This window comes from Ictidomys tridecemlineatus, chromosome 1 (genome assembly GCF_052094955.1).
Source record: "Ictidomys tridecemlineatus isolate mIctTri1 chromosome 1, mIctTri1.hap1, whole genome shotgun sequence".
Classification (NCBI taxonomy): Eukaryota; Metazoa; Chordata; class Mammalia; order Rodentia; family Sciuridae; genus Ictidomys; species Ictidomys tridecemlineatus.
Window position 1 is genome coordinate 16,057,354 of NC_135477.1, and position 27,945 is coordinate 16,085,298.

At 45.2% G+C, this 27,945-nt stretch overlaps 2 protein-coding genes across 47 annotated transcripts in view; both read right to left on the bottom strand.

Moving 5' to 3' along the window:
- Tcf7l2 (transcription factor 7 like 2) overlaps positions 1–13,770 on the bottom strand; it is a 187,642-nt gene extending 173,872 nt beyond the window's left edge. For 7 of the 46 annotated variants that reach the window (XM_078047165.1, XM_078048303.1, XM_078048393.1 and 4 more), the window contains exons 1-4: positions 13,024–13,769; positions 12,700–12,766; positions 12,378–12,502; positions 502–570 (exon numbers count right to left, since the gene is read on the bottom strand). In XM_078047165.1, the coding sequence (XP_077903291.1) occupies positions 502–570; positions 12,378–12,502; positions 12,700–12,766; positions 13,024–13,212 (450 nt within the window). In that variant the 5' untranslated portion in view covers positions 13,213–13,769. Of the gene's footprint in view, positions 1–501; positions 571–12,377; positions 12,503–12,699; positions 12,767–13,023 lie in introns of all 46 variants that reach the window. The other 39 variants (XM_078047799.1, XM_078047614.1, XM_078047637.1 and 36 more) reach the window with 16 other exon arrangements.
- A 1,735-nt stretch (positions 13,771–15,505) lies between these two features.
- Positions 15,506–27,945, bottom strand: part of Vti1a (vesicle transport through interaction with t-SNAREs 1A) — a 461,587-nt gene continuing 449,147 nt past the window's right edge. Inside the window, exon 8 of the mRNA XM_040272255.2 lies at positions 15,506–19,326. Coding sequence (XP_040128189.2) covers positions 19,290–19,326 — 37 coding nt within the window. The 3' untranslated portion in view covers positions 15,506–19,289. The remainder of the gene's footprint in view (positions 19,327–27,945) is intronic.

Below are 27,945 nucleotides of genomic sequence, written 5' to 3' on the forward strand. Positions count from 1 at the left end.
TTAGCACCACTTAACATGATTTTGATCCCCCGGAAACAACTCTCTCTGGCTGTCACACGGCCCCCTCTCCCATCTCCCCGCTGAACTCTCCCCGTTCACATTCTGTCATCCCATTTCACTCTCAGTTCAGGATCCCTCCCCTGTGCAAAAAGCAGTAACCAAGTTGGGGGGTCCAGGTGCCCACCATGCCTGATCAGGACATCTTAACAATAAACACAGGCTTCTCTTTCTTCCCGTATCTTTAAATCATTTTAGCAGCATTTCTTCCATTCTTCTTTCTTCTTTGCTTCCCACCTCCCCCAGGGATACAGCCACCACCGCCGCCGCCGCCGCCGCCACCACCACCACACCACCACCACCACCACCAGTACCACCACCACCACCACCACCACCACCACCATCATCATCATCATCATCTAGGTGGGGGAGGGACAGAGAATAAAACACACAAGAGACCTCCATATTGACAATTCAAGCTTCAGAATCTCTTGCATTTCCTACCTGAATTGCAATCTGGTGCTCAATCGTTTTGTACGCAGAGTAATGTGTGCTGCCGGACTGAAAATGGAGCTGTAGAAAGAAACCAAATCAAAGCGTTCTGCTTATGTCACAAACTACAAGAAAACATCTTAAGCAGTTTATGAATAGCAGACAAACCTTCCTAGATTGAACTGAAGCCTTGGCATTCAATCAAGACCTGTGTACTTTTATTTGTTGCTATGGATAAGATGATCATACTAATCTAAGGTAAAGTTAAAAAAAAAAAAAAAAGCGCCTATTCAATAAGCAAAAAGGGGAGGAGGGGGCAGGAGTGAGAATCAATGACATGAAAAGGAAAGACTGATGCCCATTAAGACATAAAGGAAGCCAGTGTGCTGAGCAGGAGGCTGCAGAAAAATTGACTGTGTGCTGCAAAAAGTCGTCAGGATTGCGACACAGAGGCGAGAACACAGACAGGAGAGAAAGGATCAGAAGCCACAGGACTGCAGCAGGTGGGAGCCCCTTCCCTACTTCCAATAACCGGGCCCTGGCTCTCCAGCACAGTTCTCTTTCTGGGGAAACAAACGTGTCCAACAGAATCAGGGGCCACCCGATGACGCCTCGCACATTCCTTCACAGTGACTAGGCCATCCAGGCCATCCCTGCAGCCTCCACTCTAGTAATCCACACTCCCCCCAAGAGGGGACCAAGCCTGCCCAAGAGCCATTCTAAGGACCACCTACTGGTAAGTCAGTGGCTCATTCAGATCCTCCAAGGCACAAGGCTCAAGAGGGGCGCTAGCCTCTCCCTTTACAGCCCTGCAGACCACCCATCACAGAAGGGGGCTATCCCAAACAGAAAGGAATACCAAGATTCCTCACCCAATGCCCATGTTCCCAAATAATTACTTGTTTATCTCAGGATCCAACCAACTGAGAAAACAAACAGCATCTGCCCGATTTATTTTATAAACAACACAATAATCACTAAAGGATCAACAGTTATCTAAAAATGCACTTTAATTTGCCATAAACAAACAAACGATGGGGAATCAGATGATCTCGTGAAATCACAGTCACCAAGAGGCAAATCAGTTGCATCTCCAAAGAGACCTGCATTAATCACAGACCAGCCCTACCCACAGCCATCCCTGGCCACAACAGTGTTACTATTGCCAGAGGGCTTTCACCTCACTGGGACAAAAGGTGGGTTTCAGGCTCAATTAATTTGTCATCTTGCTCCCTGGGGGGGGGGGGGGGGCGGGCAGATCGGAGTCCACAGTTTATTTTTTTTAAGAGGAAAAAGAATTCACGTAAGAACTTTTGAGCTCAAAAATATATACAACATACTAGTGATCAAATAAAAAACAGTGTTCAGTCCATACTGTTCATGTGATAAGGCTGAGAAGTATCCATTTTAGGATAGAGCACTCTTGAGAAAACTTTATCTGCTTCAAATAAACAAACAAAAACACTACATATATAGTTCTCTCTCAGTGTGTGTGTGTACCAATGCAGATTAATCAAAATTTTTAAAGGCACGAGAAAGAAAAATAAAAGGGGAAAAAAAAATCCCTCTACCTGTCAAAGCAAAGCAAGAAAACACACTCCCCAAAACAACTAAAGGTGAACAATGAGCAAATAAACGAAGACAAGCCCCTCAAGCACAGAGTCCCCACCCCCTCCTCCGAGACAGTCCATCCAAAGAACACTGCTAGAAGAGAAAGATGAATCTGCACCCTTTGTCTCCCTGCCCTTTTTTGTAAAAGCTGCCAGTCAGTAAGCGGAGATTGCACTAATTACTGTGACAATTCTGCACCATGTTAAAACAACTTTTGTGACTGGGACAGGTCTCTCTCTGCGAGTTTGGAATTCTTGGCCAGAGAGCCGCGCTGTCTGAGGAGGAGCTCCTTCCTAAGCAGGGCGGGCAACACTAACAACCTGTCCCTCTTTACAGTGGGTTTTATTCTCCTCCTTTCCAACTGCCTGATTCAGAGCTTAATGGAAACTTGTCCAAGCTTTTCTTCCCACAAACCCTGCGGAGCCCTAGGCAATCTGTACTCAGGGTAACCACAGGAATCTTATATTGTCAATTAAAATTGAATGGACACCTGATAACTACGGGTATGTCGTGGAAAATAATTTCATATAGTCACAGTCTTATGAATAAATTAATGAAACTGTGGCTAAGCCAAATTCAATTTTCACTTGTCCAGTGCTGTTCTTAATCCTGGCGCTCATCACCATCCAAGTAGCTCCAACCATCCTGCAGAGAATGCAGCAATTAAAAGACTAAAAATGCAGCTCCAAGTTTCTTAAAGCTCTAGCAGGGAACACACAGGACCAAGTGAAGTTCACCTTCAACTCCACATACAACCAGAAAGAACCCCACCCCTCCCAAGCAATGCACCTTCCCTGGGGTGTCCAGCAAAAGAGAAAGCCCTAGATCAGCTCACTCTGTGTCTAAGTCAGGTCTTCGACTCCCAGCCGAGCTACACCCCCTGCAGCCACAGCACAGCAAAGAGGGCTTCACATTTTCTCCTTCTCCTTTGGGTTCCCACCCGCTTTCCCCCAAAGACACTTTGGTGCCCTGTACCCTTGAGCTGTTTTTTGCCTTCCCTGTGCAACAAAAAGATGTTACAGACCAGCTTTTTAAGATAGAATATAAATGATGTAAGTATAAAAGATAAAGACCCAGTAAAAACCTGGCACTTTAAAACCAGCCTGATCCTTTCTACCCCTCTAGAAGCCACCATTAAGGAGAAAGCAAGAGTTGGTCATGGAAGATGAGGATGAGAGGTGGAGAGATCCAGAACAAGAGGGCTAAGGTGTCCCTGGGTTTCCAGGTGCTTCACCTCCTGGGACCCACCTGTGCAGGAAACCTGGAGAGCCCCAGTCATTTCCTCATCCAGCAACTGTGGCCACTCTAATCTGGGCATGCCCCCCCCACACGTCCCCACCATGTGCTTCCCTGAAGTGCTCAGGAGTCACCAAGGAGAACTCCGGGGCACTTTCCTTTCAGCCCTGCACTCCCATTGGGCTCTCCCTTCCTCAGCCCTGGTTTTCACTGGCCAAGCCCCTCCTCCCCATTCTACCTTCCCAGCAGCCCCCCCGACTCCCTCCACCTGTCCACAGGAAGAGCCATGAAGAGCTGGCCACATCTCCCGATGAAGGGCTTCTCTCCTTATTAGCAAACCTTGATTCCTCTCATTTTACTTCCAATCACTACTACTGCCTCTAGATTTGATGTTTCAGATACAGAACCTCAGAGCTATGGAGATGGGGGAAGAGGAAGCAGCTCCTTCAACCACAGGAATCTCATTCTCCAAGGCACCACAAGAAAAACTGAAATCCTACGCTAGTTTTTCCAGCACTGAGTTAACTTCCAGAGGGAGTGAAGATTACTTTTTGATGCCTATTCATTCCACCAAATTGGTATGAGGTGGAACATGTGCTTTATTTTTGGTTTTATGAATCACCTGGCTTTCTCCTCCATGTGAAAAAATTAATAGATCCATTTCCCAAGCAGATTTGGTTTTCTTGGAGTTTTTTCATCTACTTTCCTCTTCTACCCTCTATGAGCCACTTGAGGTCTAATTTCCATGGCATTAGCTTCAAGGAAAAAATACTTCTATTAGTATATCTTCAGACCTTTTCTAGGCTATCAGGACATTCCAGGGGGAGCTGTGTGGGCACGGGCCCCCTAGTCCTGTGCTAAGAGCTTTTTTCCATGTAATGGGAAGTAAACTTTTGACCAGGATTTTGGATGACTGACTGTGCCAAGGGAGACTCTAACTTCAAGAGGGAAGAATGCAAAACCAGGATTTCTCATGGGTCCTTAGGTTTAAATATTCCTGCAAGGATCTAGGCACAAGAACATTTGCAGCATCCTAACACAACCAGGGAACAATGGCACCTCCTTCTCCCCCGGCCCCATTCTCCCTTCAGAAATTCTGCTTCAACAAAATGCATGCCCTCAGACACAAGAACAATCTCTCCTACTGTCTCAGTGTTCCATCAAATGTCTATTTACCCTCATTAATTTTTTTTTTCTTTTCCTCAACCTGAAACCATCAGCTATGAGTCAGAGAATGATCATTAACTTTTACAGCTTCCATACATATCCACCTACTCACATTTGGGGAAAAGAAGTATTGACTTGCAACACTGCCTGAGACCAAAATCCTCTAAGAAGCAAAAAAGCAAGGAGGGGTGGGGGGCGAATCACTTCAAGAAAGTTTTATCTACAGGTCTACAGGGGATGTTACATTCATTGTTTTTCCACTTTGTGCTGCAATCCTTGGCAAAAAGAAAAAGAAAAGGAAAAGCTGAGATTGAACCAAGCAAGGGCGGTAGGCATCTCTGGGTTAGTTTTTGAGAAAAAACAATGGTTTTCTTTAAACGTCAAAACATAATTAAAAGTTCTGAAAACTGGGAGGAAAAAAAAATAATAAAGTGAATTGAGTTTCCTGCTCTTGTATTAAAACACATTTCTAGCATATAAAAACACGTGGGCTGAAGTGCTGAGACATGTTCTTAACACAGCATTTTCCATTAAAAGTTGCTACACTAACACTCTTAAAATGATGTCCCATCATTACTCCACTTAGCAGTCACAGCCCTGCAACTCATAACGAATTAATTTGCATTAATGTGGGTTTCATGTGTCCTTCCCTGGGCATGCCATTGTGATTCAGGCTCAGTAAAACTGACACGACAATAACACAGTGCCTTTCATTTCACTTTCCAAAACAAACCAACCCACCCAAAGACCTACACAACTCCTCTCGATTTTTTTAAAGCATTTTACTAATATATTTAGTACATCATAATTGGCCCAGCACGCAGGAACCTAGTTATCTTCTCAGTAAATATTTATAGCATCACTCTTTCCCATTCATTCTGCATTTTCTTAGAGAATCTCACTGTAGCCTACATCTGCAATTCATTGACTTTACAATTTACCACATGTTGGGATGGGAGAGGTCTTAGCTCCATTTGAATCACTACACAAATATGCAAGTGATTTATCGGTTTCAAACTGAAGACTGCAAGAAAGGGACTCCACTTTTCCTGAACATTACTTCTTCTGGCAGACCATGAACAATTACAGTTCGTACTAATTAAGCTCTGTAAATGTGCTGTGCCCTGCTAATGCCTACCAGGCCTCAAATTTATTTTCATGATGCCAAACTTTAGCGAGCAACGTTAACTCCTTCGGAGCTGATGTCATGTGCAGCCGTCCCTTCCCCTGCAGTCCGCGCTGTCTGGGGCCACTTCATGATAAAAATAATAAAATATAATGCGCTGAATTACCGACCCAAAATCAGATGTGCCTAAGGAAGAAAAACCTATCCTGGGAAAACCAAGAACACCGTGGCTGATAACCCGTTCAAAGATCCCACAGCCTCATCTTTGTAATGAGCTGTTAAGGGATTCACATCTATCCCTGAGGGCTAGTAAGTTTCTGCATTCCATTGATTAGAAAATAAAACCTTTCAGCCTGGGTCTTTAAGTTTGGGTTGGATGGAGGGGAAGGATCTGGCCAGGAATGACAGGGCCAGCAGCTCCTCTGGCTGCTCAAGTCACACACACACCCGATTCCCAGGCCCCCCTCCACCACTGTGTGGGTCTATTTGCAACACACACATCAGAACAGCCCACTTCTTAAACCTAAGTTAAAATCGGCAGGACAATCAGCCTTCTCTCTTAGCTGGGTCTCACAGATAAAGCCCCAGCCAGACCCCCCACCTCCAGACGCTGGGGGCAATTGATAGGAAACATATTTATTGCCAGCGAGAACACTCTGGGTGGGGAGGGGATTGGAACCAATCTCTGCTGAGCAAAGCAATATAGTTTTTAAGAGTGCCTCCCATGGTTCCTCCGGCCCCTAAGAAAACTTTTAGCCCCCCACTTCCAACAAGCCATTCCCCCATGCCCTGAGTCTTTGCCCTACCTCCTAGCCCTTTTCTAATCAAGTCAAGCCACCTCCGGCTACAGTTACTTGCCTCCTCCTCCAGATACCAGCACACCCCCCACCCCCCTGAGTGGCCCTCCTATGCCCAGCGTAAACTAGGATTTTTTTTTCTTGCCTATTAAATTCTTTTAATCCACTCTCCTCACCCCCGCCCCCGACTCACTTTGCTGAAACCCTCGCATTCACTAGAGAGCTTTGCAATGTGTGTCTTTTCCTTCCAGCTTGGTGGAACATCATATAAATTAAAATGCAGTCTCCTATATCAGGTTTCCTTAAGTATTCTGGGAAACATGCACGATATAGGCAAAGGAGCCTCCCAAAAAACTGGGGGAGAGGGGATTAAGAAAGGAAAGAAAAAAGAAAGGAAAAAGAGGGGGAAATCGAAGAAAGGGGGGGGAGGCAAACACACAGAGAACTTTGCTTTTGAAAAAAAGCATTTGTACAGAGCCCCCCAGTGAATTTCCATCCCTCAAAGTCCTCTTTATAAACGTGTATAACAATAGCCTAGAGGGAAAGTACAGGTCAGCTGCCAAGTGGGGGGGGGGGGGTCCTGTGTCGGGGAAACTCAGATTGCAAGGGTGGGGGTCGGGAGGGGGAGGGTGGCCTTTGTGATGCCCCCCCATCTCGTTGCTTATAATTAGTGAGAGAAATTTGAGCTACTGCCAATGTCTGCGGACCTTGAATATTATAAGGCCAACGTGGCGTCAAATATCTTAACATTCATAAGTGTTATGGGCTGTAAATAAAGCCTGTGGATTTATGACCCGGTGTGCTTGCCAGCAAAGGACTGGGGCACATTTCTTTCAGCAGACCTGTCGAGGTGCGAGTTTGCCTTTGGTTGTAAAATTAACCATTTCCTTCACAAATGTGCTCAATTATAAGTCCAACTTGAAGATTTATTCACATGATTTCCAATATTTACTCCCAGAAGAAACTCAGACACCCACGTCTCCCACCACCACCACCCCCCTTCAAAATGTAAAGCCCCGGAAGAATCTGGTTCATCCTCCCCTCCCTTTCAAAAAGCTGAAATGTGTCACCTCCAAAGAGATATAAATGCGGTCAAAGATATTATCTAGTTCCACTTACCAAGACTAAAAAGCCTACACCTACTTCCTTGGAAAGGGCTTATTTATTTGGCAACTCCACAATTTAAAAAAAAAAAAAAAAATCAACAGTACATCGCTCCCTGCCTGAAGTCTCCTCCTCTCCCTCAATATAATGTCATCTACTTCCTGTGTTGGAGAGAGCATTTGCTAAATCCAGGTTGTCCCATACTTAACTGCCAATAAACCAACTTCCACATAACTTCCAGACAGCTGGGGAAAAGGTCCTCGGAGTTTTAGTCATGGTCCAGAAACACGCGTCCACACAAAAATTTGCAGCTGTCTTTTCTCTACAGTGCATTTTTAATGTGATTCGGGGGCCCCTGTTGTGAAACATCTGACAAAGTGCAAAATCCTCTTAAGATACCTTCCAGTTTACCCACTGCGAGTGTGTAACAGAACTTGCACCAGGATTTCTCAACCGAGAAATCTAGGCACTTTTTACACACACCCGGGCACCCCGTGGGATGTTAGGAGGCATTCAAATCCTGGAAAGACTTGGACTGTAATCTTTAAAAGCGCAGCCTCTGGTGCAACTATTAAAATGCTAGCTTTCTAAAGCAAATATTTTTTTAATGGCGTGCAGAACTGCGACGCTCCCGCACCGGCTAACAGAACAGCATTCTTGATCTGTAAGCTCCCGGAAACCTTCATGTAACTTTTTCACAGCTTGCTAAGAAACAGCTGACCGACTTCCAGCAGGGACTCTAAATGAAATCCCTATCAGTAAAATTAAAATCAAGGTGAAAAATTCCTAGCAAGAACCAGGATTGTTTTCCTCAAAATCTCTTCATCAGAGATGGGGGCATCAGCCAAAGCTCCTGGCCCCTAAGCAGTGGGTCAAGTTTCCCAACACTTCTCCCAGATAAGCACTGTCAGCCTCCCAACTGCTCTCAGAGTTTGTTGCTGGGGTTTCAGAAAGCCCGAGTATCCACAAACTGCACAGCGCTGGCACATTAAATTTATAATCATTCAAATATGACTTATTGGGTGAATGTTGAGCCCATAATCCATACTGCAGACATTAAACCCCAACCTATAAAGATTAGCACAGAATTAATACTGTTGCATTGAGATTGAAATCTAAACATGTTCGCCATAAATATTTCTGAAGGAGATGAAAAACAATTAGCATAAATACCAAAGAAGGGCAAGAACACCTGTTCTTTTTCAGGGCGATAAGCATTTTATTGTTCTCTATTTAAAATGTAATGACCTGTGTAATTACAGTAATATTACATTGTTATGTAGGGGCTTGGAATGTCACACTTTGAAAAGTGTTGTCAAAACAATCAGGGGTGAAGGTGGGGGGCGGGAAGACAACAGGGAAGGACCAACATTAACCCTTCACACTCCTAGGTCTCAATCTTTTGTATCAGGAAGGATTATGTTGTTTGAGCGGGGAGAAAACATCCATTTTTCACAAGCCAGAAAGAGAAGTTGCCCAGCTAAATAAAACCCCAATGAATAGGCCCCTCTTGGTTTCCTTTAAATTGCTGAATCCCAAGTTCAAAAATGAATTCAAGATAAATAAAGCAGCAGCTTATTTATCTGCTCAACCTAGTAGCAAACAGCTCAGCTGAAAAGCAAATAAGTTTGGATAAAAGAAGATGCAAGAGTTCTAATAATCGAATCCTTCAAAAGAAATCTCAAATCTAACCGGAATTTCCACTACTATAGCCCTATTTCTTGTTGGCCAGGAGGGAAAAAGAAATGGAAAACTACTCTTTCCTACCAACTCTACTGTGGTAACAGCATTCTTATCTGTAGTATACAAATGTCACCACAGTTCTAATATTTGCAGTTCTAACCCTTCCCAGCTCCTTAACTAGACCTCTCCTTAATGCATTTCTGTATCTGAATCTGTCTTTTTAAAAGCCATTCCTATTACTGTATCAAAGACTAAATTAATGTTATGCGGAAATCTTTGTCCTTTTAAAATAAAATTATTACTATCAAGCTTTATGGCGTCGTCAGCAATTAAAGCATTATTCTTGAGATAATGTATTATTCATCATAAGCCGATTTAATGGTACTCCTAATTCTTTACATTCTTAAACAGAAAAGCAGAAATCAGAGTTCCAGAGAGTGTGCTTTTTAAAGGATGCAGTTGCTTTACAGGTATGCTCCTAACAGAAAGTGTAGTTTAAAAAAAAAAAAAAAAAACACCACCAACAAAGGGAAAGAGGATCAAATATACCCCGATAATTTGTCTTTACACCTTGCCCTCAAAAACAGACCCTATGTAAAGCGCCGGAGAATTTCAGATGAGCATGGAATGACCACTCTCTTGCCTATAGATTCCTCCGCAGCTGTATCAAATCTGGAATTGCAAGCTGGCCCTCTGATCGAAGATGTCAAGAGTGACACACAACAGCCTCCCCGTCCTCATTTCCACTGCTCCGCTTACCGGCCTAAATAAATAACTTTAATTTGGGAGCACATAATCTAACCCAGGTAACAGAGAGGAAGGAGGAAGAGGCAGTGTACACAAAGATGTCTGCTGGTGTTTGACATGCAAATACTAAAACTGCCTACTGAGTTCAGAAATGTCCTCTCAGACTCAATCTGATGTCACAGCACAAGGCCACCCGCTATGTCCACAATTAAAATGACTAGATGTGTCTATTCCTATAATGCCCACAAAGGGGACCAAGGTTTGGGAGCCTTCCTTTTCTCACCGGGAAATAATTTATTTGCCTTTAACAATTTCCCCGTTTCCTAATTACAGCACTACATCACTCTTCAAGTTTTAGGCGATGGCATGGCAAGATTGTCAGGGGTCACAGGCGTGGAGTTTGAAAAGAGCCAAGAAAGCCAACAAGCGAGCCATCAAGGCTCAATATTCAGATGGTCTTTCAGATGGCTAAGTGGATTTTAAAATAACACGAAGGAGGTTTCCAACCTCAGGAGGAGGGAAGGAGAGGAAGAAATTCCCAGGATTACTTTGGAATGTTGCTTGGTCCAGTTTGTTAGCACAGGACACTCCGATTCTGAGCTGAATAGTCCCTTTTAAGATGCCAGAAGCTCCCAAGAAAAATACCAAATAACCTGACTGTGTTTCCCCTACATTGCAAGCCAGAGCCTGGCCCAGAAGCCTGAAAGAGCGGGCCCTACAGGAGGAGGTCGGGCTGAACCACGCTCCCAGCTTCTCAAGCATGCAGAAGCCTGGGCGTAAGAGAGGGGCAGGTAATTATTTCTTTCCTAGCCATAAAAATGACCAGTCTAGCATGCCCTTGCCATTCTGCCAGGGCCCAAAAAAAAAAAAAAAAAAAAGAAAGAAAAGAAACAAGCCAAACCTGATAGTTAATATTTTAATGCTTAAAAACACTTGTAGATCTGATCAACTCCAGCCCAGCAAACCTGGGCCATGAGCACCATATTCACTACTGCTCAACAGTGGGTGCATTATTTCAAATTGCCATCTCGAGTTACCGAAAAAGAAAAAAACAAAAGTACTGTGTGTAAATAAGGGGTGGGGGACCAAACCAGAAAAGGTGCAAAATGACAATTCCGCGAAGCCGGGAATAAACACATCTTGCGGGAATAAACACATCTTGCGTGTCTAGAGATGATTCCTAATCCAGGCTTTTTAACAGAGTGGGATGGGGGAGGGGCTCGGGATGAGGGCAGGGGGACAGAGGCCCAGTGGGGGAGGGGATGAGCCTTTCGAACAAATGTCAGCGGTGAGTGCTCACGCTGCAGGAAGCGCCCTGGGAGCCTGGCACCCCGCGCTGCTCCGGGGCCCCCTAAGTTGGACCGCAGGCCATCAGCGGCCCACTGTCTAGAAGGAGACACACCCCTGGCCTCTCACCCCCCTGCACCCCTTGAGCCCGCGCACACAGGTCTCTGGCCCCCTGAGGCCCACCGAGGGCCTTTCCAGAAGCTATCGAGAGCAGACCACACTCCACACCTCAAGCCACCAGATTTCCCTAGAAACACATCAAGTCCACCCAGAGGAGGCCATCTAGGCTGCACACAAACCAAGTACCCTGGCCACAAGGGCCTCCCCACCCCGCACTGCCCAGTCACCCGCGCGGCCCGGGAGAGTCGCAGCTAGTGCGCCCTTCAGCCGAGCCCGCCTCGGCACCCAGAGCGCTCGCGGCCCTACGGGTGGCCAAAGAAAAGGATGCCCACAGCCCCCAAGTGTGCGAGGGGACCAGCCTAGGGTGACCTTCCAGGGAAAGGGGGAAGGAGGGCCGAAAGTCAGTGATCTCCACTAGAAAGCTAAATAAACAACCGCCCGAAAGAGAGAGCCGAGGCGCCTCTCCAGGGCCCCGGGCACTGCGCGCTCGCTAGTTCTCAAGTGCAACGCCTGGAGGAAAATGCACTCGCTACCCCGCGCTGCGGGCACAGCCCGGTCACGCCGGGCCCAGCAGCAGCAGCAGCCAAAGGGTTAACCGGGGAAAGCCCAAGACGCCAAAGAAGAGGGAAGAGAGAGAGAGAGAGAGAGAGGGAGAGAAAAGAAAGAGCCACACAGTCAGTCATCTTCCCAGGGTGAAGAAACAAACAACACCACCAAAGGGGGAGGGGGATCAGAGCGCACAAAAAAGTTCTTCTGATTTCCCCCCCCCAGCCAAGCCCTGCTTGGAAAGAAAGGGCTCCCCAACATCGCGAGGCAGCAAACTGAAAGCAAGAACATGGCGAAGTGCAAACAAATCCAGTCCACAAAAGGCAGAAAAGTTTGGAGAGTTTCGGGCTGCCTGGGCCACGAGCGGGGGAGGGGAGGAGGCGGGAGGAGGGGGAGGGGAGGAGGGGGCAGGGCAGGGCCGCATGCGGGGCCGGAGGGCGGGGGCCGGGCGCGGAGGCACTTACGGTTCGGGCGGTGGGCGAGAGCGATCCGTTGGGGAGGTAGGGGCTCGTCAGGTCGGGGATCATGATGAAGGGGTAGCCGGGATACGGTGGCCCCTTAAAGAGCCCTCCATCTTGCCTCTTGGCGGCTAACATGGCGGGGCGGCGAGGGGACGGCGGCGGCCGCGCGGAGCGGGAGAGAGCGAGGAGAAACTTTTTAGAAAGTGCCCCCAGGGGCCGGGCGCCCCGGCAGGGCCGGCGCGGGGCCGGACCCAGCGGGGCGCGGGGCCCGGCGCGCGGGGCGGCCGGCCCGGGGGCGGCTGCGGGGCGCGCGGGGCGTACTCACCTTCTTCCAAACTTTCCCGGGATTTATCTCGGAAACTTTCGGAGCGAGGCGGAGGCCGTCTTTCCGCCTTCCCGGAGGGGTGGAGGTGGGGAGGGCGAGGGGCAAACGCCACGCAGAGGGGGGACGGGGGGAAGAATCGGCGGGGTGGGGGGGCAGAAAAACAGGGTTACAAGTTTTTGCAATGGTGGCACCGCACGCCCCGCCGCCCGCCCGGCCCGCGGCGCCCCGCCGCCGCCCCCGGCCCCGCGTTCTCCCCTTCCAGCCACCTCTGCCCAGCCCAGGAAAGAGAGAAAAAGCCCCACCAGCCCGAGGGGCTTTTCCTACCTCGGAATCGGAGGAGCTGTTTTGATTCGTTTCTGATTCATTGACTAGAGACGATTTGACATCAGCTAAATCCCTCTCTGCCGACGAGTTTTCGGAGCTCTTCTCCTCCTGTTCGCCCTCGTCTTTGAAGGAAATCAGTTCGTCGTTGGCGCCTAGGTCATCTCCTCCACCGCCGTTCAGCTGCGGCATTTTTTTTCACCCACCAGCAGCAATTTTGGAAGAAAAATGAAGGAGGAAGAAAATCAAAAAAAAAAAAAAAAAAGACCCAAAAAAGTTTTGCCCCCCCCCCAAAAAAAAAATATTGCAAGAAAAAGACGAGTCCAAGGTGAACTTTTTTTCTGCTTTGGGGTCTTTCTCTCCTGGGGAGGGGAAAAGAGGGAGGAGGGGAGGGGAAGGGGGGGAGATCTTCTGCACGCGTGAGTTTGGGTTTCTTTTTTCTCTCGTTCCCAAGGATCCGATCAATGTGCAAAAAAATAATAAATAAAAAAGGGGGGTAAAAAAAAAAACACCAACAACAACAAGAAGTCAGATATAAAGAGCAAAGGGGGGGGAAGCCGAAGATACAGGAGGAGCTCGTGCCGCTCGGATTTGAGTGAGTTGAAGTTAGACTGAGAGCTTTTCAGTTCAAAGGCGGCGCTGATTGACAGATAGAAAAAGGGGGATCGAAATCCGGAGGAACGGAGTAGTCTGGGAGCGGAGATTATTGACAGGGCGAGAGGAACACACTCGCCTTAATGAGATGCCGGGGGGCGGGGCCGTCCCGGTGACGTGTGCATAAATAAACAGCCGGGGTGGGCGGGGCGGGGGCGGCCAACAATGATCCTTTCGGGCGCCGGGAGAGGGAGGAGGGAGAGGAGCGGGAGGAGGGGGGCGGGGGCGAGGGCGGCGCGGGAGGCGCGCAAGGGGGGAGCGGCCTGCGCGCACTGCGCGAGCCCGGGAGTCTGGAGGGTGCGGGCGCTCGCTCCGGGAGGGGGCGGTTGCAGAAAGACAATGCGGAGCGAGAGAGGAGGGGAAGGGGGTGGCGACCAAGGCAGGAATCCGAGCCGAGCAAGGCGGAAGGAAAGCCCACTTGGGGGGCGGGGATGGGGAAAGGCCCAGAAAAAGTGCACTTTAGAAATAGTAGAAATAAGTCTTAGGGAAGGGGCGAAGGAGGCGAGTGTTGTGGGCAAGGAGAGGGGGTTCTTCGTGATTAATCCAGCAGTGAAGTCAGCTGCCCCGGGAAGGCGTGAAACTGAAGTGGTCAAAAGCAAGGATCACCCCTCCAGTTGGAGAGAGCTTGGGGAGGCAGAGGGGCTGGGCAAAGTTCCTGGTCATCTACAGTGAAAGAAACTATTAACCCACGAACCCCCCCCCCCCGTCTTTTTTGTTTGTTTGTTTGTTTATTAATAATGAATCATTTTGTTACATGCAAAGTCCCACTGGGATAGAGATGCCAACATGACTTCTTATCCAAAAAACAAATAATGTAGGGTTTGTCAAGAGCATTAAAAAATATCCTTAAGGAAAATAATATGATTCTTTTAAATGTAAAGTCTCGTTCTTTTTTCGACTGACGTTGGAGGTGGTAGGAAATGAGCTAGGATTCAAAGTCCTTTCTGACTTGGGAGGTGAAAAGTTTGGGCGTTAACAGCGCCAGGGAAAATAAAACTGAAAGTTCACCAAGCCCTGGGGTCAGTGGGGCTGGAGTCGTTCTCCAAGGGGGTCTGAAATGAAGTCCCTAAAGACTGACCGAATAATCAAGATGTAGATAGTCCTGGCAGGAAATTGTTCACCAAACCCATGCTGGAAGACCTCAGGGAGGAGGTGGGAAACCTGGGAAGAGAGACCGGTATTTGTTGATTGTTAGGCTCTCTCCAGGGGATCAAGTTGATTTGCTACAAAATGGGGAAAGGAATTATGTTAAAGGGGAAGGCCCAGGTCCCTTAGCAGTGTTCCTGGATGATGGAACAGAAACATTGGTTTTCTTGCAAGTATCCAATGAGAAGTGGACCGGAAACTACAACTTGAAAAGGGAACAAAAAAGAAAATAAATAAATAAATCCATAGGAATTAGCAAATTGCCCATTAGGAGCAACCTTGTTCTGGAATCCACAGTGTATTAAATTATCACACCCTTCCCTAAAATAAAAAATAAATAAATAAACTCACCTGTTCTTCAGTTGGCCCATCAGCACCTACATTTCCAAAAGAAAGCAAAATTCACCATGTAATATTTAGAGAGTTGGGGTTTCAGCAAAACTGTTTTATAGGCTAAGGTCTCAGAAAGAAGACTACTAAAAATAATGATACCGAGATTGACAAGGCCAACGAATTCCCCTGCACTGGAAAAAAAAAAAATTCACAACCACATTTGCACACGAAAGAGTAAGATGCTGGCAAAATAAAAATGGGTTGGGGGGAGGCAGAGGAGAATCACTGTAACTCCCAACTTTAATATTAATCAGAAAATCAGAAGTAGAGTGAGAAGGAGTCTGAAAAGAAGTAAAACAAATGTGTACATTTAATCAGACAGGATTGCATAGGATACAAAGCACAGGGCTAATTAGTCTCAGCAGGTAGGAGTAACCTTCAGAGTTCATAAATAAATAAGGCAGGCACAGTGTCTAAGAGGGAGAGTGGAGACAGAAAGGGGATTATTTCAAGACACCAAGTAAAAACATGAAGAATGAAATGCTTCACTATTAAATCCATGTACAAATGGATTTAACAGTTTCCTTTTCTAGGTCTTTTCAGGTGGTTGCCTTTAGATTTACACATTTAGCAAAATGACCATAGCTTTGCACACTTGGTAATTGTCACCTGTATGCTTGTTGTGCTAAGTCTGTCTATATACAGTGTAGACTTTCCTAAGGCCTGGTTTAGGGGCTTATTTACTTGAACTGGAACACATTTATAGTAACTCAGTTTTATGGCAATTTCTTTGTCCTGTGGGGTAGGTTTGTTGTTGTTGTTTTACTCTAACCCTGATCTGAATTAAGTTGGATAATGAGGTCTTCTGTGTCCCTTACGGGACTACCTGTATAATAAAAACTCATAAATATATTGAATAGAAATTTTTAAAGAGTGTCTTGATTGTTTCTAATGTACTGGCCTGCATTTTTATCACATGTAAATACTAAGGGCTTTTTTCCAGTGATTAGAAATCTCATCCTTTTTGGCATATCCTTATTTTTTTTTTTCATTCAAAAAGAACTCTTGAGTCTTGCCTTCCTTAAATCTCTGATTTAATTAAGCAATTAAAAGTTATTCTATGATAGCACATGTGCCACATTTAATTTTATTGCTTTGTGCTATAAAAAGGCGTGGGGAGACCAGCAAGATCTCAGAGGGTCAATAACCCCTGATCTCTGGAAGGGCTTATGGGGATGCCCAGATGGAGGAGGAGGAGGGGCAGGATTGGAACTGCAATTGGCAGGAAACAAGGTAATACAATATTTAAAAGAAAAAAAAAAAAAGGTCAGATTGGCCCACAATGTAGACATGTAATTTATAGATTTGGTGAGAAATCTTAAACAACAGTTGGCTTGTATTCAAGTGTTGAAGCAACTTCTCTAGACACTGACAATTCTTGGTTTATGAGACCAAAACTTCTGCCCAAGTGGCAGAAATTCTAAAAACAGAAGGGGGAAAACAGAGTGGTTCTGATGTTAGCCTGGGCCTCCCAAGGGATTCTGGCACCATGGCTTTTGCATATGGGAAATGGACAATAGCCTGTGGGAGCAGCTGTACCTTTCTCCCATGGAGCCCCTTCCTGGGGAGCCCAGGTCCCTCCGCCCCCTTTTCTCCTCCTCTTCATCCTCTACCCCTTTTTGCCTCTTCACTTCTGTTGACTCCTCCCCATCAACCTCCTTCCCTTAAATCTCCCTCTGTGGAGGTGTGTTGCTATTAGTAACCTGCTCTGCATTTTACCTTCAAAGGTAAGGGAACAGGTCACTGTCCCAGGGTGTATGTCCTTCCTCATCCCTATTGGTGAGTCTGAAAAGGAAGTTAGTTCCTATCAATCCCCTTTCAGGTATTGGTCTCCTATGAAGGACATTATGGTGGATGTTCAAGGCCCATTGAAATAGTGGAATGGGTTTGCTGGGGACTGTGGAGATAGGCTGCCGTGTGCCGTGCGTCCCGTGGCCCTTGGTCTGGTCTTACCTGGAGGGGGGAGTGGTTGGACTGGATATTTTCTCCGGTGCTTTTGAACGTTCAAGGAGTCCGATTCCATAGTCTCCTCCCACACCCCAGTTATGTCCGAGAGCTTCACAGCACACCAGCAAACAAGACAAACCATATTGAGAGGTTGGCTTTGGAATTTAGGAAGAACAAGGAGAGTCTGCTTAGACTTACCAGAAGGAGGGAGCACGTGTTGACAGCCATATTCAGTTCCCCCAACCACCCGGCAAGAGTCTCCTAAATTACCCTTGACTGTGATGTGTACATGCATGCCAAGTGTGTGTTTGTGTTCCTGTGTGATTTCCCTTTAAAGATCCAGGTTCCGAGATGGATGATCTGTTACCCACTGTGTTAGACTTATCTGTGCAGGGAGCAAGCCTGGCCAAGGGAAGCCAAAAAAGAATCCAAAAACACAAGGAAGCTATAAAATGGGGAAATGTTTAGAACCCAAAGTCCTGATTCCACTGGGAGATTTTCTGTTTGCTTTTTGTTCTGCGTGGGTGATGGTTCCTTATTTGGACTTTGAGGAAAGCTCCTCCCTTAACCAACAAAGCAACATTACAAATCCGACACCCAAGAGTTTTTAGTTTTAGCCAGAGGGAGGGGTCGGCAAAAGGGCCCACTTCATAGGCGTCCTTTTCCCCCCCTCCCCAAAAGATTCCATCAAGAGACTTGGAAAGGCACATGCCCACCTCGTGGAAACCCTGAGGGACAACCGTCGGTTCTGATGCTTCTCTGAAGCACCTGGCTTGATCGTGTTGCTCAGCTAACAGCAGGTCCAGGCATTAAAGTGACAATAATGCCCGATGATCCAAGGGTTAATGGGGAGATGTACACATCTGTGCAGGCTTCGTCACCTGCTTTCATAAGCCGATCACTACTGCTGTAGGCATTTGTGACAGGAACAGCATTCGGAAGACATCAGTCCCCGGTAAATATACTTTTCCTATCGACAAGATGTCTTTTAACCCTAATGGTGATGGAAGAAAGCCAATAAATGAAACATTTACTGCATAACTTGCCTTATTCTGGGGTGGTGTACGATTCCTTTCTTGCTGTCTCTAGAAGATGTTTTCAGCCTAATTTGCTCCCTAGAAATTTCCTTGCTACAGTTATACGTCTATGACGTTTTATCGCCTGAAGCCAAGTCTGCATAAGAACTTTCTTAAGATATACTTATCCTAATGCCAGGCTACAGGATCCCGGCTGCTTTTTTTGCTGAATTATTTGTGCTACCCTGATACACAGGGCAGAGACTTCCTGATAGTCATTGCCATGGGGTAGGTCTAAATGTTTCTGAGAAAGGGGAAAAGGCAGGAAAAAGGTGAAAAAAGTTTCATCTAGGTTGATTTGTAGAAGTCTTTAGAATTAATAATGGGGTATTATTTAACATATTAAAATGCCGGAGGTTTTCCTTTCTTTCCTTTTTTAAAGTATCTTCAGTGACCCCCTCCTGTATTACAGAGCTTCTTTGCCTACTCAGGACCCATTGCTATGTTCAAAAACATCATGCATACCAATGCACCTTGCACAAAAGCAGGGGCACTTTAAATTGAGGTAAAGACCATGTCAGCCAGCATTGAGCAATCTCACAAGGTGGCTTATGTGTGTTCAAGGGACAGAGCAGGTGAAATTTCAGGAGAGGACAATGCCATTGTTCCCCCTTGTAATTTATCTAGGTGTGGGCTGACACACCTGCTTCAGACCTAAAGCATTATGGGATGGAGGAGGCGAAGGATCCAAGGAGACTCCCAGGTCCAGAGTGGGAAGAATTCAGGTTTGGTCACCCTAGGAACCCACAGCTGTGTGAGTCCCTGTTTTCTGAGGAAGGACTCCCTCTATGCTGATCAAATCAATTGACACTGGATTAAAATCAACAGCTCTTCCCTCCTCCCTTGCAAAACCCCAGTTGTTTCTGTCAATTCCAGTGGTGGGAGTGGATCATGTTTCCTAATAAACACTCATTTGGTTGGGGCAAAGGAAGCAGATTAAGTGAATGAGTTCTGGAGTCCAGAGTGAGTCTGGATCTCAGTGTAGACAACAGCCTGCAGCGCCAGGTTCAGCCACAGAGAGAGGTTTCCGGTTGACTGTCATCTTGAGCAAACTCAGCTTCTTGGTAGCCTCAGGGCGCACTGTAAATACCTAGAGCAGGAGAGAAATCATTAATCGTTATTTCTTAAAGGCTCCAGGATTCTGAGAGTGAGAGGTTATAATGACCCCAAAACCACATAAGGAACAGAGGTACCCTCGTGGAAACGTGAGGTCTGAGCGTGTGCGCTCACCCAGATTCGGCCGTGCTTCCTAGGGATGGCTGAGTGGAGAAGAACCCAAAGAGGTCCCACTGCACCCCTCTCCCTTCAGCCAGCCCACCCTCAACCCCTGGTGGCAAGGGCTGTGGTCCTATCAGGAAGGGGCAGGGCATTCCTTAGGGAAGGCCTGGACAGTCCACCCTCTTTTACCCAAGAAGTCTCTTTCTAGGGGCTGGGGCTATACCTCAGCGGTAGAGCGCTTGCCTCACACGTGTGAGGCACTGGGGTCGATCCTCAGCGCCACATAAAAATACAGAAAGATATTGTGTCCATCTACAACTAAAAAAAAATTGACTCTTTCTAATGTGATCTGGCTTCGCGTCATGTTGTTGCTTTGTTATAAAATAACATGTACTTCAGGGCTCTCTGGGGGGGAAAGGTGATTGTTCATTAAAAACATTTGAAAGGATATATTCTAAAATATCAGCATTTTTTTTCTCCCCAGATGATAGAATTGGGGGGAATTTTTACTACCATTTTCACACTTTTCTGTGGGTGCTTTGTTTTTGTCTTACAACTAGGCATGAGTTATTTGCCTTATCAGATTGACAACAATGTATTTGAAGAAAGAAACTCTTTCTTCTACCTTCTCTCTTGTATCCATACCTACTCAGGCTGGGGATATTTCAAGGAGCCATTGCTAATGGGGCACCTACTATGTAATTTTAACCTCTTTTTGTCAAACTGGCTTATACTTGAGTTTCTAAGCACATGGATTGGTTGGGGTAGCTCAGTAGAGCATGTCTGTAGCAGGCTGAAAGCCCTGGGTTCAATCCTCAGCACAAGAATATGCACATGCGTGCACACACACAAATGAAAAAGATTCAATTTCATTCCTTCAGTATAAAATAAGCAATGGCCAGGCACAGTGGCACACACCTGTAATCCCAGCAGCTTGGGAGGCTGAGGCAGGAGGATCTCAAGTTAAAGCCAGCCTCAGGAACAGCAAGGTGCTAAGTAACTCAGTGAGATCCTGCCTCTAAACGAAATACAAAACAGTGCTGGGGATGTGGCTCAGTGGTCAAGTGTCCCTGAGTTCGATCCTCCAGTACCAAAAAAATTAAATAAAATAAAATAAGCAATGAACCTCATCCATGGAAAATATGCTTGGAAATCTGCAGGCAGATTTCACACAGGAACATCCACCATCCTGCAAGGGACTGTCCTACAGAGCCCTTTTGCACGTATATTGTCTGCTTGCTATTGCAACACCTTATGAAGTAGAAAGCAAATATATTTATCCTCGTTTTTGAAAGTAAGGAAAGTTAGGTTCTTTTTTTTTTTTTTTTTTTTTGGTACCAGAGCTTGAACCCAGGGGTGCTCAACCACTGAGCCACATCTCCAGCCCCTTTTTATATTTTATTTAGAGATAGCTCTTGCTGAGTTGCTTAAGGCCTCACTCAGTTGCTGAGGCTGGCTTTGAACTTGTGATCCTCCTGCTTCAGCCTTCTGAGCTGCTGGGATTACAGGCGTGGGCCACCGGACCCAGTGGAAACTGAGGTTCTAACAGTTCTCATAGCTGGGATGTGGCCAGGCCAGGACTAGAATTCAAGTTTACTGACTCCACCTCCAGGTCTTTTGAAGAAGTTACTGGATCCTGGTCAAGCTGACCACAGAACCAGCCTTGTGATTTTTCTGTGGCATTCTGGGAAAAAAATATTAATATATTCCTTTAAAGCAACTCACGCCCAGCCCCAGCTGCATTGAAGAGGGATAACGTTGGTCTTCCAAGTCCATCTGCTCCTCCCCACCACTTACTGCTTCTGGGATATCCTGGGCTCTTCCCCAGCTTACTCCCTGTCATACCCTGTCCCCCGAAACAGTCCCCTCTACACCAGTTTCTCAATCTCTATGCTTATTGATAGATTTTAAATATTTTTTTTTTTTTTTTTTTAGAATTTTAACATTTATTCATTTTTTCTTAGTTCTCGGCGGACACAACATCTTTGTTGGTATGTGGTGCTGCTGAGGATCGAACCCGGGCCGCACGCATGCTAGGCGAGCACGCTACCGCTTGAGCCACATCCCCAGCCCCGATTTTAAATATTTTTATTGTAGATAATCACAATACTTTATTTACTTATTTTTGCTGTGGTGCTGAGGATCTACCCCAGTGCCTCACACGTGCTAGGTGAGTGCTCTGCCACTGAGCCCCAGCCCCAGCCCTATTGATATTTTGAATTGAAGAAATCTGTGACCTGAGGGCTGCACTGGGCGTTGTGGGACACCAAGCAGGGTCCCACCCATCAGTGGAAAGCCTCCCCTTTGCTTGTGACACTAAGAAATGTCTCTGGAGGTTGAAGACATTGTCCTCTCTGGGAGACACTGCTCTCTGTCCCCACCTCTTGGAGACTTACTCTGGTGACTCAGTTCTGTAATGATGAGGGAACTTTATCCCTTCTCCCCAGCCCCTGAGGTGCTGGATTGGAACCTGCTGGGGAGTTTCCTTCCATGACGCCCCTACACCCCTTGTTGAAAACCTCTGCCCCATGAGAGGGGCATCTTGACCTCACCAGAGGGTTTACATCTGAGGTTCCCTTTGTGTGGATATGTGCCCTTGGGTCCCTTCATAAATCATTCTCTCTTCTCTCATCTGTAAAATGGGGATGTAGTATCTACATGTGAATGGTGTTAAGAGTCAGCAAAAGAACCCTTGGAAGGAATTGTCTTGATCACGCTGAGCATGTCAGTAGGGTAGGTGCCCTTTCTTGCCTCGCTCTCCAGGGGTGGGGGATGGGATACCAGGATTTAACCCAGCCCTGCACCCTGGATGGCCCAATGAGCTTTGGCTTCTCTTTCTCTTCCTCCTACTTGTTCCATCCAGAGCTAAAATTTTTCCTTATAAAAAGGAAAGAAGAAAAAAAAATCCATAATAGTGACTACCAAGTCCCAAAACAAGCTGAGCAGTTGTTCCAAGGATCTTTTAGGATCTCTTTGAGGTGCTGTCCTTCCAGCCAAAGAGGGTCTCTATCCCCTTCCTCCCTCAATCCCCAAAGGCAGCACACAGAATTCAAAAGCCCCAAGGCTTCCTCTTGATAAAGCCCTTTGCAAACACTGATTAAGCAAGAGCACCTTCCCACTAGACATCCTGGCTTTCAAAAAAGAGACAACTCAGTGGCAGAGTGGTTTGCCCCTGGCTAAAGGGGAAGGAAAGGAGGAAGACTGGGTCAAAGCCAAGAGCAGAATTCCAGGTAACGCTAGTCCAGTTGAGGCCACCACTGCGGAGTGTGCTGGGCCAGATGGCCTCCTTCGGACCAGACATCATCTACTCTTCCACTTTGAGGGGAGGGGGTCAGAAAGTCTTTGAGACTCTAAACCAGGCACGGTGGCACATGCCTGTAATCCCAGTAGCTCAGGAGGCTGAGATTGCGAGTTCAAAGCCAGCTTCTGCAAAAATAAGTGAGGCACTAAGCAACTCAGTGAGACCCTGTCTCTAAATAAAATACAAATTAGGTCTGGGATGTGGTTCAGTGGTCGAGTGCCCCTGAGTTCAATCCCTGGTACGAAACAAATAATCAAAACAACAACAACAACAAAAGAAAGCCTTTGGAGAATTTGAGCTAGGGGGAGCCTAATTCACCAGGAAAATGCATGGATGCCTATTTTTTTTTTCTTTTTCTTTTCTTTCTTTCTTTTTTTTTTTTTTTTGTGGTGCTGGGTACCAAACCCAGTGCCTTACGCATGCAAGCACTCTACCAACTGAGCTATATCCCCAGCCCCCAGACGCTTAAATTTTTGCAAATAATTTCTAGAATCTTTATGAAAATTTCCCCCTTAAATAGTCACAAGTGAAGTCTTACATGTGTGGAGTCTTTTATAATTTAAGAAATACATTCCATTACCAAAGCCATGGGGCGTGGCAATCAAAGGCATGGAAGGATATGCCTTTGAACCTGTCAAAGTCTCTTCCCAGCTGGGTCATCCGCAAGGTTTCTACACTCCCAATGCTTCTGCTTTTGTTTGCATAGAATGCTATTAGTATGGGCTGGGGCTATAGCTCAGTTGGTAAAGTGCTTCCTTCACACGCACAAGGCCCTGGGTTCAATCCTCAGCTCCACAAAAAATAAAAAAATAAAAATAAAATACTGTTGGTAGAATTAGCTCTTACTAAAATTATTTCCATTTCACAGATGGAAAAACTGAGACTTGAAGACCCTGACCAAAGTCACTCAAGTCCATGAGAGCTGGAAGTTGAACCCAGGACTCATGATTCTTCCTCTATTGCTCTACTTAAGTTTTAACACTTTTTGTTGAAGTATAACATTCAGGTTGTAAAGTGCTAAATTTCAAACACTCACCTTGGTGAATGTTTACAAATAGACACACCCATGTAACTACAATCTCAAATAGCATCAGGGTCACAGAAGCTATGCTCATGTCCCCTGAAAGTCAATATTCCCTTAAACTGGGGTTTCCAGATTTAGCAAAAAGTGATGAATCTTGCTTATTCTGGTCTAGCGTACAAGTGAGTCAGTCATAAGGTATTTTGGTTCCAACTTTTCTATGTAACATTAGGTCTTTGAGGTTCGACAAAGTAATGATAGTTTTTTTTCATTGCTGTATAGTATTTTGCTGCATAAAATGGTTACATAAAGGTATAAATATATATGTATGTTTGTGTATACAAATACATACATATACACAATGAATGTAAGTTCACTTATGCACACTGCTGTAGGCAAAACTTCAGGTTGTTTTTAGCCAACACTAACAGGGCTACGATGAATAGTCTTGTACTTGTCTCTGTTAATATATGAATGCATTTCTAAGTGAACAGATTCCAATGATATCTGAAAAGTGATATATTTTCAGCTCTAATAGATAGCACCATACTTCTCCAGAGTGATTGAGCCCATTTATACAGGAGCATACAGAGAGATCCAGTGGCTTTGCTGGTATGGCCAGGTTTTTTTTTGTTGTTTTTTTTTTTCTTTCATGGTGAATGTAGAGTGGTACATAATTGTAGCCTGGCTTTGCATTTTCCTGGTAATTAATAATGTAAAGCATCTTTTTACACTTTTATTTGGTCAAATTCTTCAAGTCCCAGTTTCATCTTTTGGTGCTTTAAAAAAAAATGGGGTGGGGTATCGAAAGACAGTAGAATCAATTGGACCTAACTTACCTAGCCTGGGGTTGGTATACAGGACCAGGGTAACTCCATCATGTACAACCACAAGAGTGGGAACCTAAATAGAATGAGTCATACTTATGTATGTATATTCTGCCAAAATGCATTCTACTGTCATGTACATATTAAAAAAAAAAAAAGATTGTCTGTTTTTTCCCTATTGATTTTTAAGAATTATTTACATATTCTAGATAAGTGTCCTTTGGCAGATATACAGTTTTACAAACATTTTTCTCTACGTGTTGCTTCCTTTTCACTCACATAAGGTGTATTTTGATGAACAGAAAAATTTAATTTCAGCAACTTTTTAAAATTTCTTGATGGTGGTGGGGATTGAACCAGGGGCACTCTGCCATTAAACTCCATCCCCAGCCCTTTTTATTTTTAATTTTTGAGACGGGGTCTCGCTAAATTGGCCAGGTTGGACTCCAATTTGGGATGTTCCCGCCTCAGCTTCCTGAGCACCTGGGATTACAGGTGGGTACCACTGCCCCCTGCAAACCTTTAAAAATTATTGCTTTTGTGAGTACACGTGTTCAGAAATCCTTACCTACCGCCCCCCAAGGTCAGAAAGATCATTTCTTTTGTACAGTTGTAAAAGCATGTATATTTTATATTTCTCTTTTGTTATCTAAGGTGTGTAACTTCCTATTAATTTTTTTATAGTGTCAGAAAAGATGCAAGTTTCATGATGAAGGCATCGAAATCAGATCCCAGATAAAATCATGGAAATTTGACCAAAAAGACAGAGCTAAGCCTGAGAAGACTCTGGGCAAAGAAGGCGACCCGGAGAAGCAGAGGGTACCAAGGGCCTCACGGGAGCCCCAAAGTTGTAGGTTCCTTCTGAAAGTGATCTTGCTTCAAATTCCTACCTTCCTATTAATTCCAAAGTGATTTTCCACCTTCACAACCCTATAAAAACTATGCTCGCATCTACCACCATCATCATTGGATAGTTTCTCTCAATCCAAGAAAGAATGCTGAAGTGTCCTCGCACGTGCTGAGACTTCAAACTTGAACTTGGCCTGGCAGCCATTCTTTGGCAGCTCCTGGTTTGAAGACTTGCTCCACGTGGTCTGCTCAGACCCCCGTGAGGCTCCTGCTAACACCTGCTGTGTCTCCTCAGCTTCTGGGGCCTCAGAAGCAAAGTCTGATTCAAATATGCTTCTAAGGCTGAGGCTTGGTGCCTGCCCTCTAGAGTCTGAGCAAGGGAGAGGGCAAGCAAGCTCGTGAATGTTGCTCCTCCAAGCTCTGATCCAAGGTTAAAAGTAAGAGGCTTGCCGCAGTCTGGCTGGGCACAAATAACCGGGAGGTCACGAGCCACTTGTAGGTTCAAACAGGAACTACTTTATTGACCGAACCCAACGGGAACTCTCTAGAACCCCACGGAAACTCCACGAGAACCAACAGGAACTCAAAAGTAGCGGGCACCCGAGGTAGCAGGAGCCGCCTTATTGCCAGACAGCAGAGATTTATATACACAACTGAATACACAACTTGTTTCGATTTAGCATCATCCAGTTACATCAATCAGTCATTATCTTAATAAATATACACAGCTTAACTTAATTATCATCATCTTAATGGCTCGCTGGCATCACCTCCCAACCACTCCTTCTGGCAAAATGCCAGGCACCATCCCAACTTGGTTGTGGCTCTCAACATCTCCCTCCTTTTGTTTAATTAAACAACAAGTATGTGGCTTAGGGACCATGCCTGTCATAGGTTGTCTAATACTACATATGGTCCTTACCAGTCATCGGATGAGCTGACCTCAAGGCGTCAGCCTCCTGTCTTAGGTTGGTACCATTGCAATTGGATCTTACCCATCATTGACTACCGGCCCAGCATTTAGCCATACTTGTGGATAGTGGTTTTTACACAAACACCATAAACAACCTGCTACAAGCAGAAAGGAAAGGATACAAAATGCCACGATATCAAGCCATTGACGGCTCCTTTTGGAAAAATTGCACCATCAATGACACCATCAGCAAAGATACCCCAGCACTACCACAATTCACTGCACCAACAGATAATTCACAATGCATACAAGTGATACATAGTCCAGGCAAGTTTTGCAAGTAGTTCAAAGCAGAGGAATCCATTTAATATGTCCATTTCCTCCCAAAGTAAATCGACTCCTTGATTGAGCATCACTTGTTGAGTTATATTATTCATTGATGCATCAGTTTATACAGTTTATTGTGATAGCTATCACAGAAGCTATACTTTGGTTTTATCTTTGTCTTCACCGGCACTGGGATGAAGATAGGAATTCTGGCAATGATGGCTAAAAAAAAAAAATTATGTAACATTCCAGCAGGCACTAAAAAAAGGCAATTTTCTAAACAATTTAGTATCCTGAATAGAATTAGATATAATGAAAAGGAAAGATGAAAGTAAACAAACAGATCTGTTAACCACATATTAAAACAATCCTCAACAGCTGTTTACCTAATTTAAATTAAACCATTTAAATCACGTAAATAATAAAAAAAAATTTGGATCCATTTTTTCATGAGCACTCCTCATATATGATATATGGACATACGCACATACAGACATACAACACATAACACAAGTGTGCACACATAACACAATACATACAACAGGGGCTGGGGATGTGGCTCAAGCGGTAGTGTGCTCGCCTGGCATGCATGCGGCCAGGGTTCGATCCTCAGCACCACATACAAACAAAGATGTTGTGTCTGCTGATAACTGAAAAATAAATGTTAAAAAAATTCTCTCTCTCTCACTCTCTCTTTAAAAAAAAAATTGTTTAAAAGAGGTAGAAGTATAGCCAGGGCCATTATCTGTTTTTAACTGTTTTGGAACGCACACAGCAGCAAAATTTTGTAAGCAATGAGCTATAATGACTTTAGTTTTTTCTCTGGCATGAAGGGAGCCCATCAAAAATCCGGAAGAAGTATCAATTGTAACATGCAAATATTTTAATTTTCCAAATTCTGGCAAGTGTGTGATGTCCATCTGCCAAGTAGGTTAGGTATCAGTCCTCTAGGATTGACTCCAAGATTAACTTGTGATAAAAAGGTCACACAATTTTGACATTGTTTTATTATTTGTCTAGCTTGTTCCTTAGTTATTTTAAAATGCTTTTTTAAAGTATTTGCATTGACATGGAAGGATTTATGAAAATTTGTAGCTTCTTCTAGCTTAGAAAAAATATGTATGTCATGTGTAGTTTTATCTGCTAAATCATTGTCCAAACTAAGGGCTCCAGGCAATCCTGTATGTGCCCTGATATGTCCTATAAAGAATGGATTTTTTTTGTCCCAGATTAGACTTTTGTATAGTGAAAAA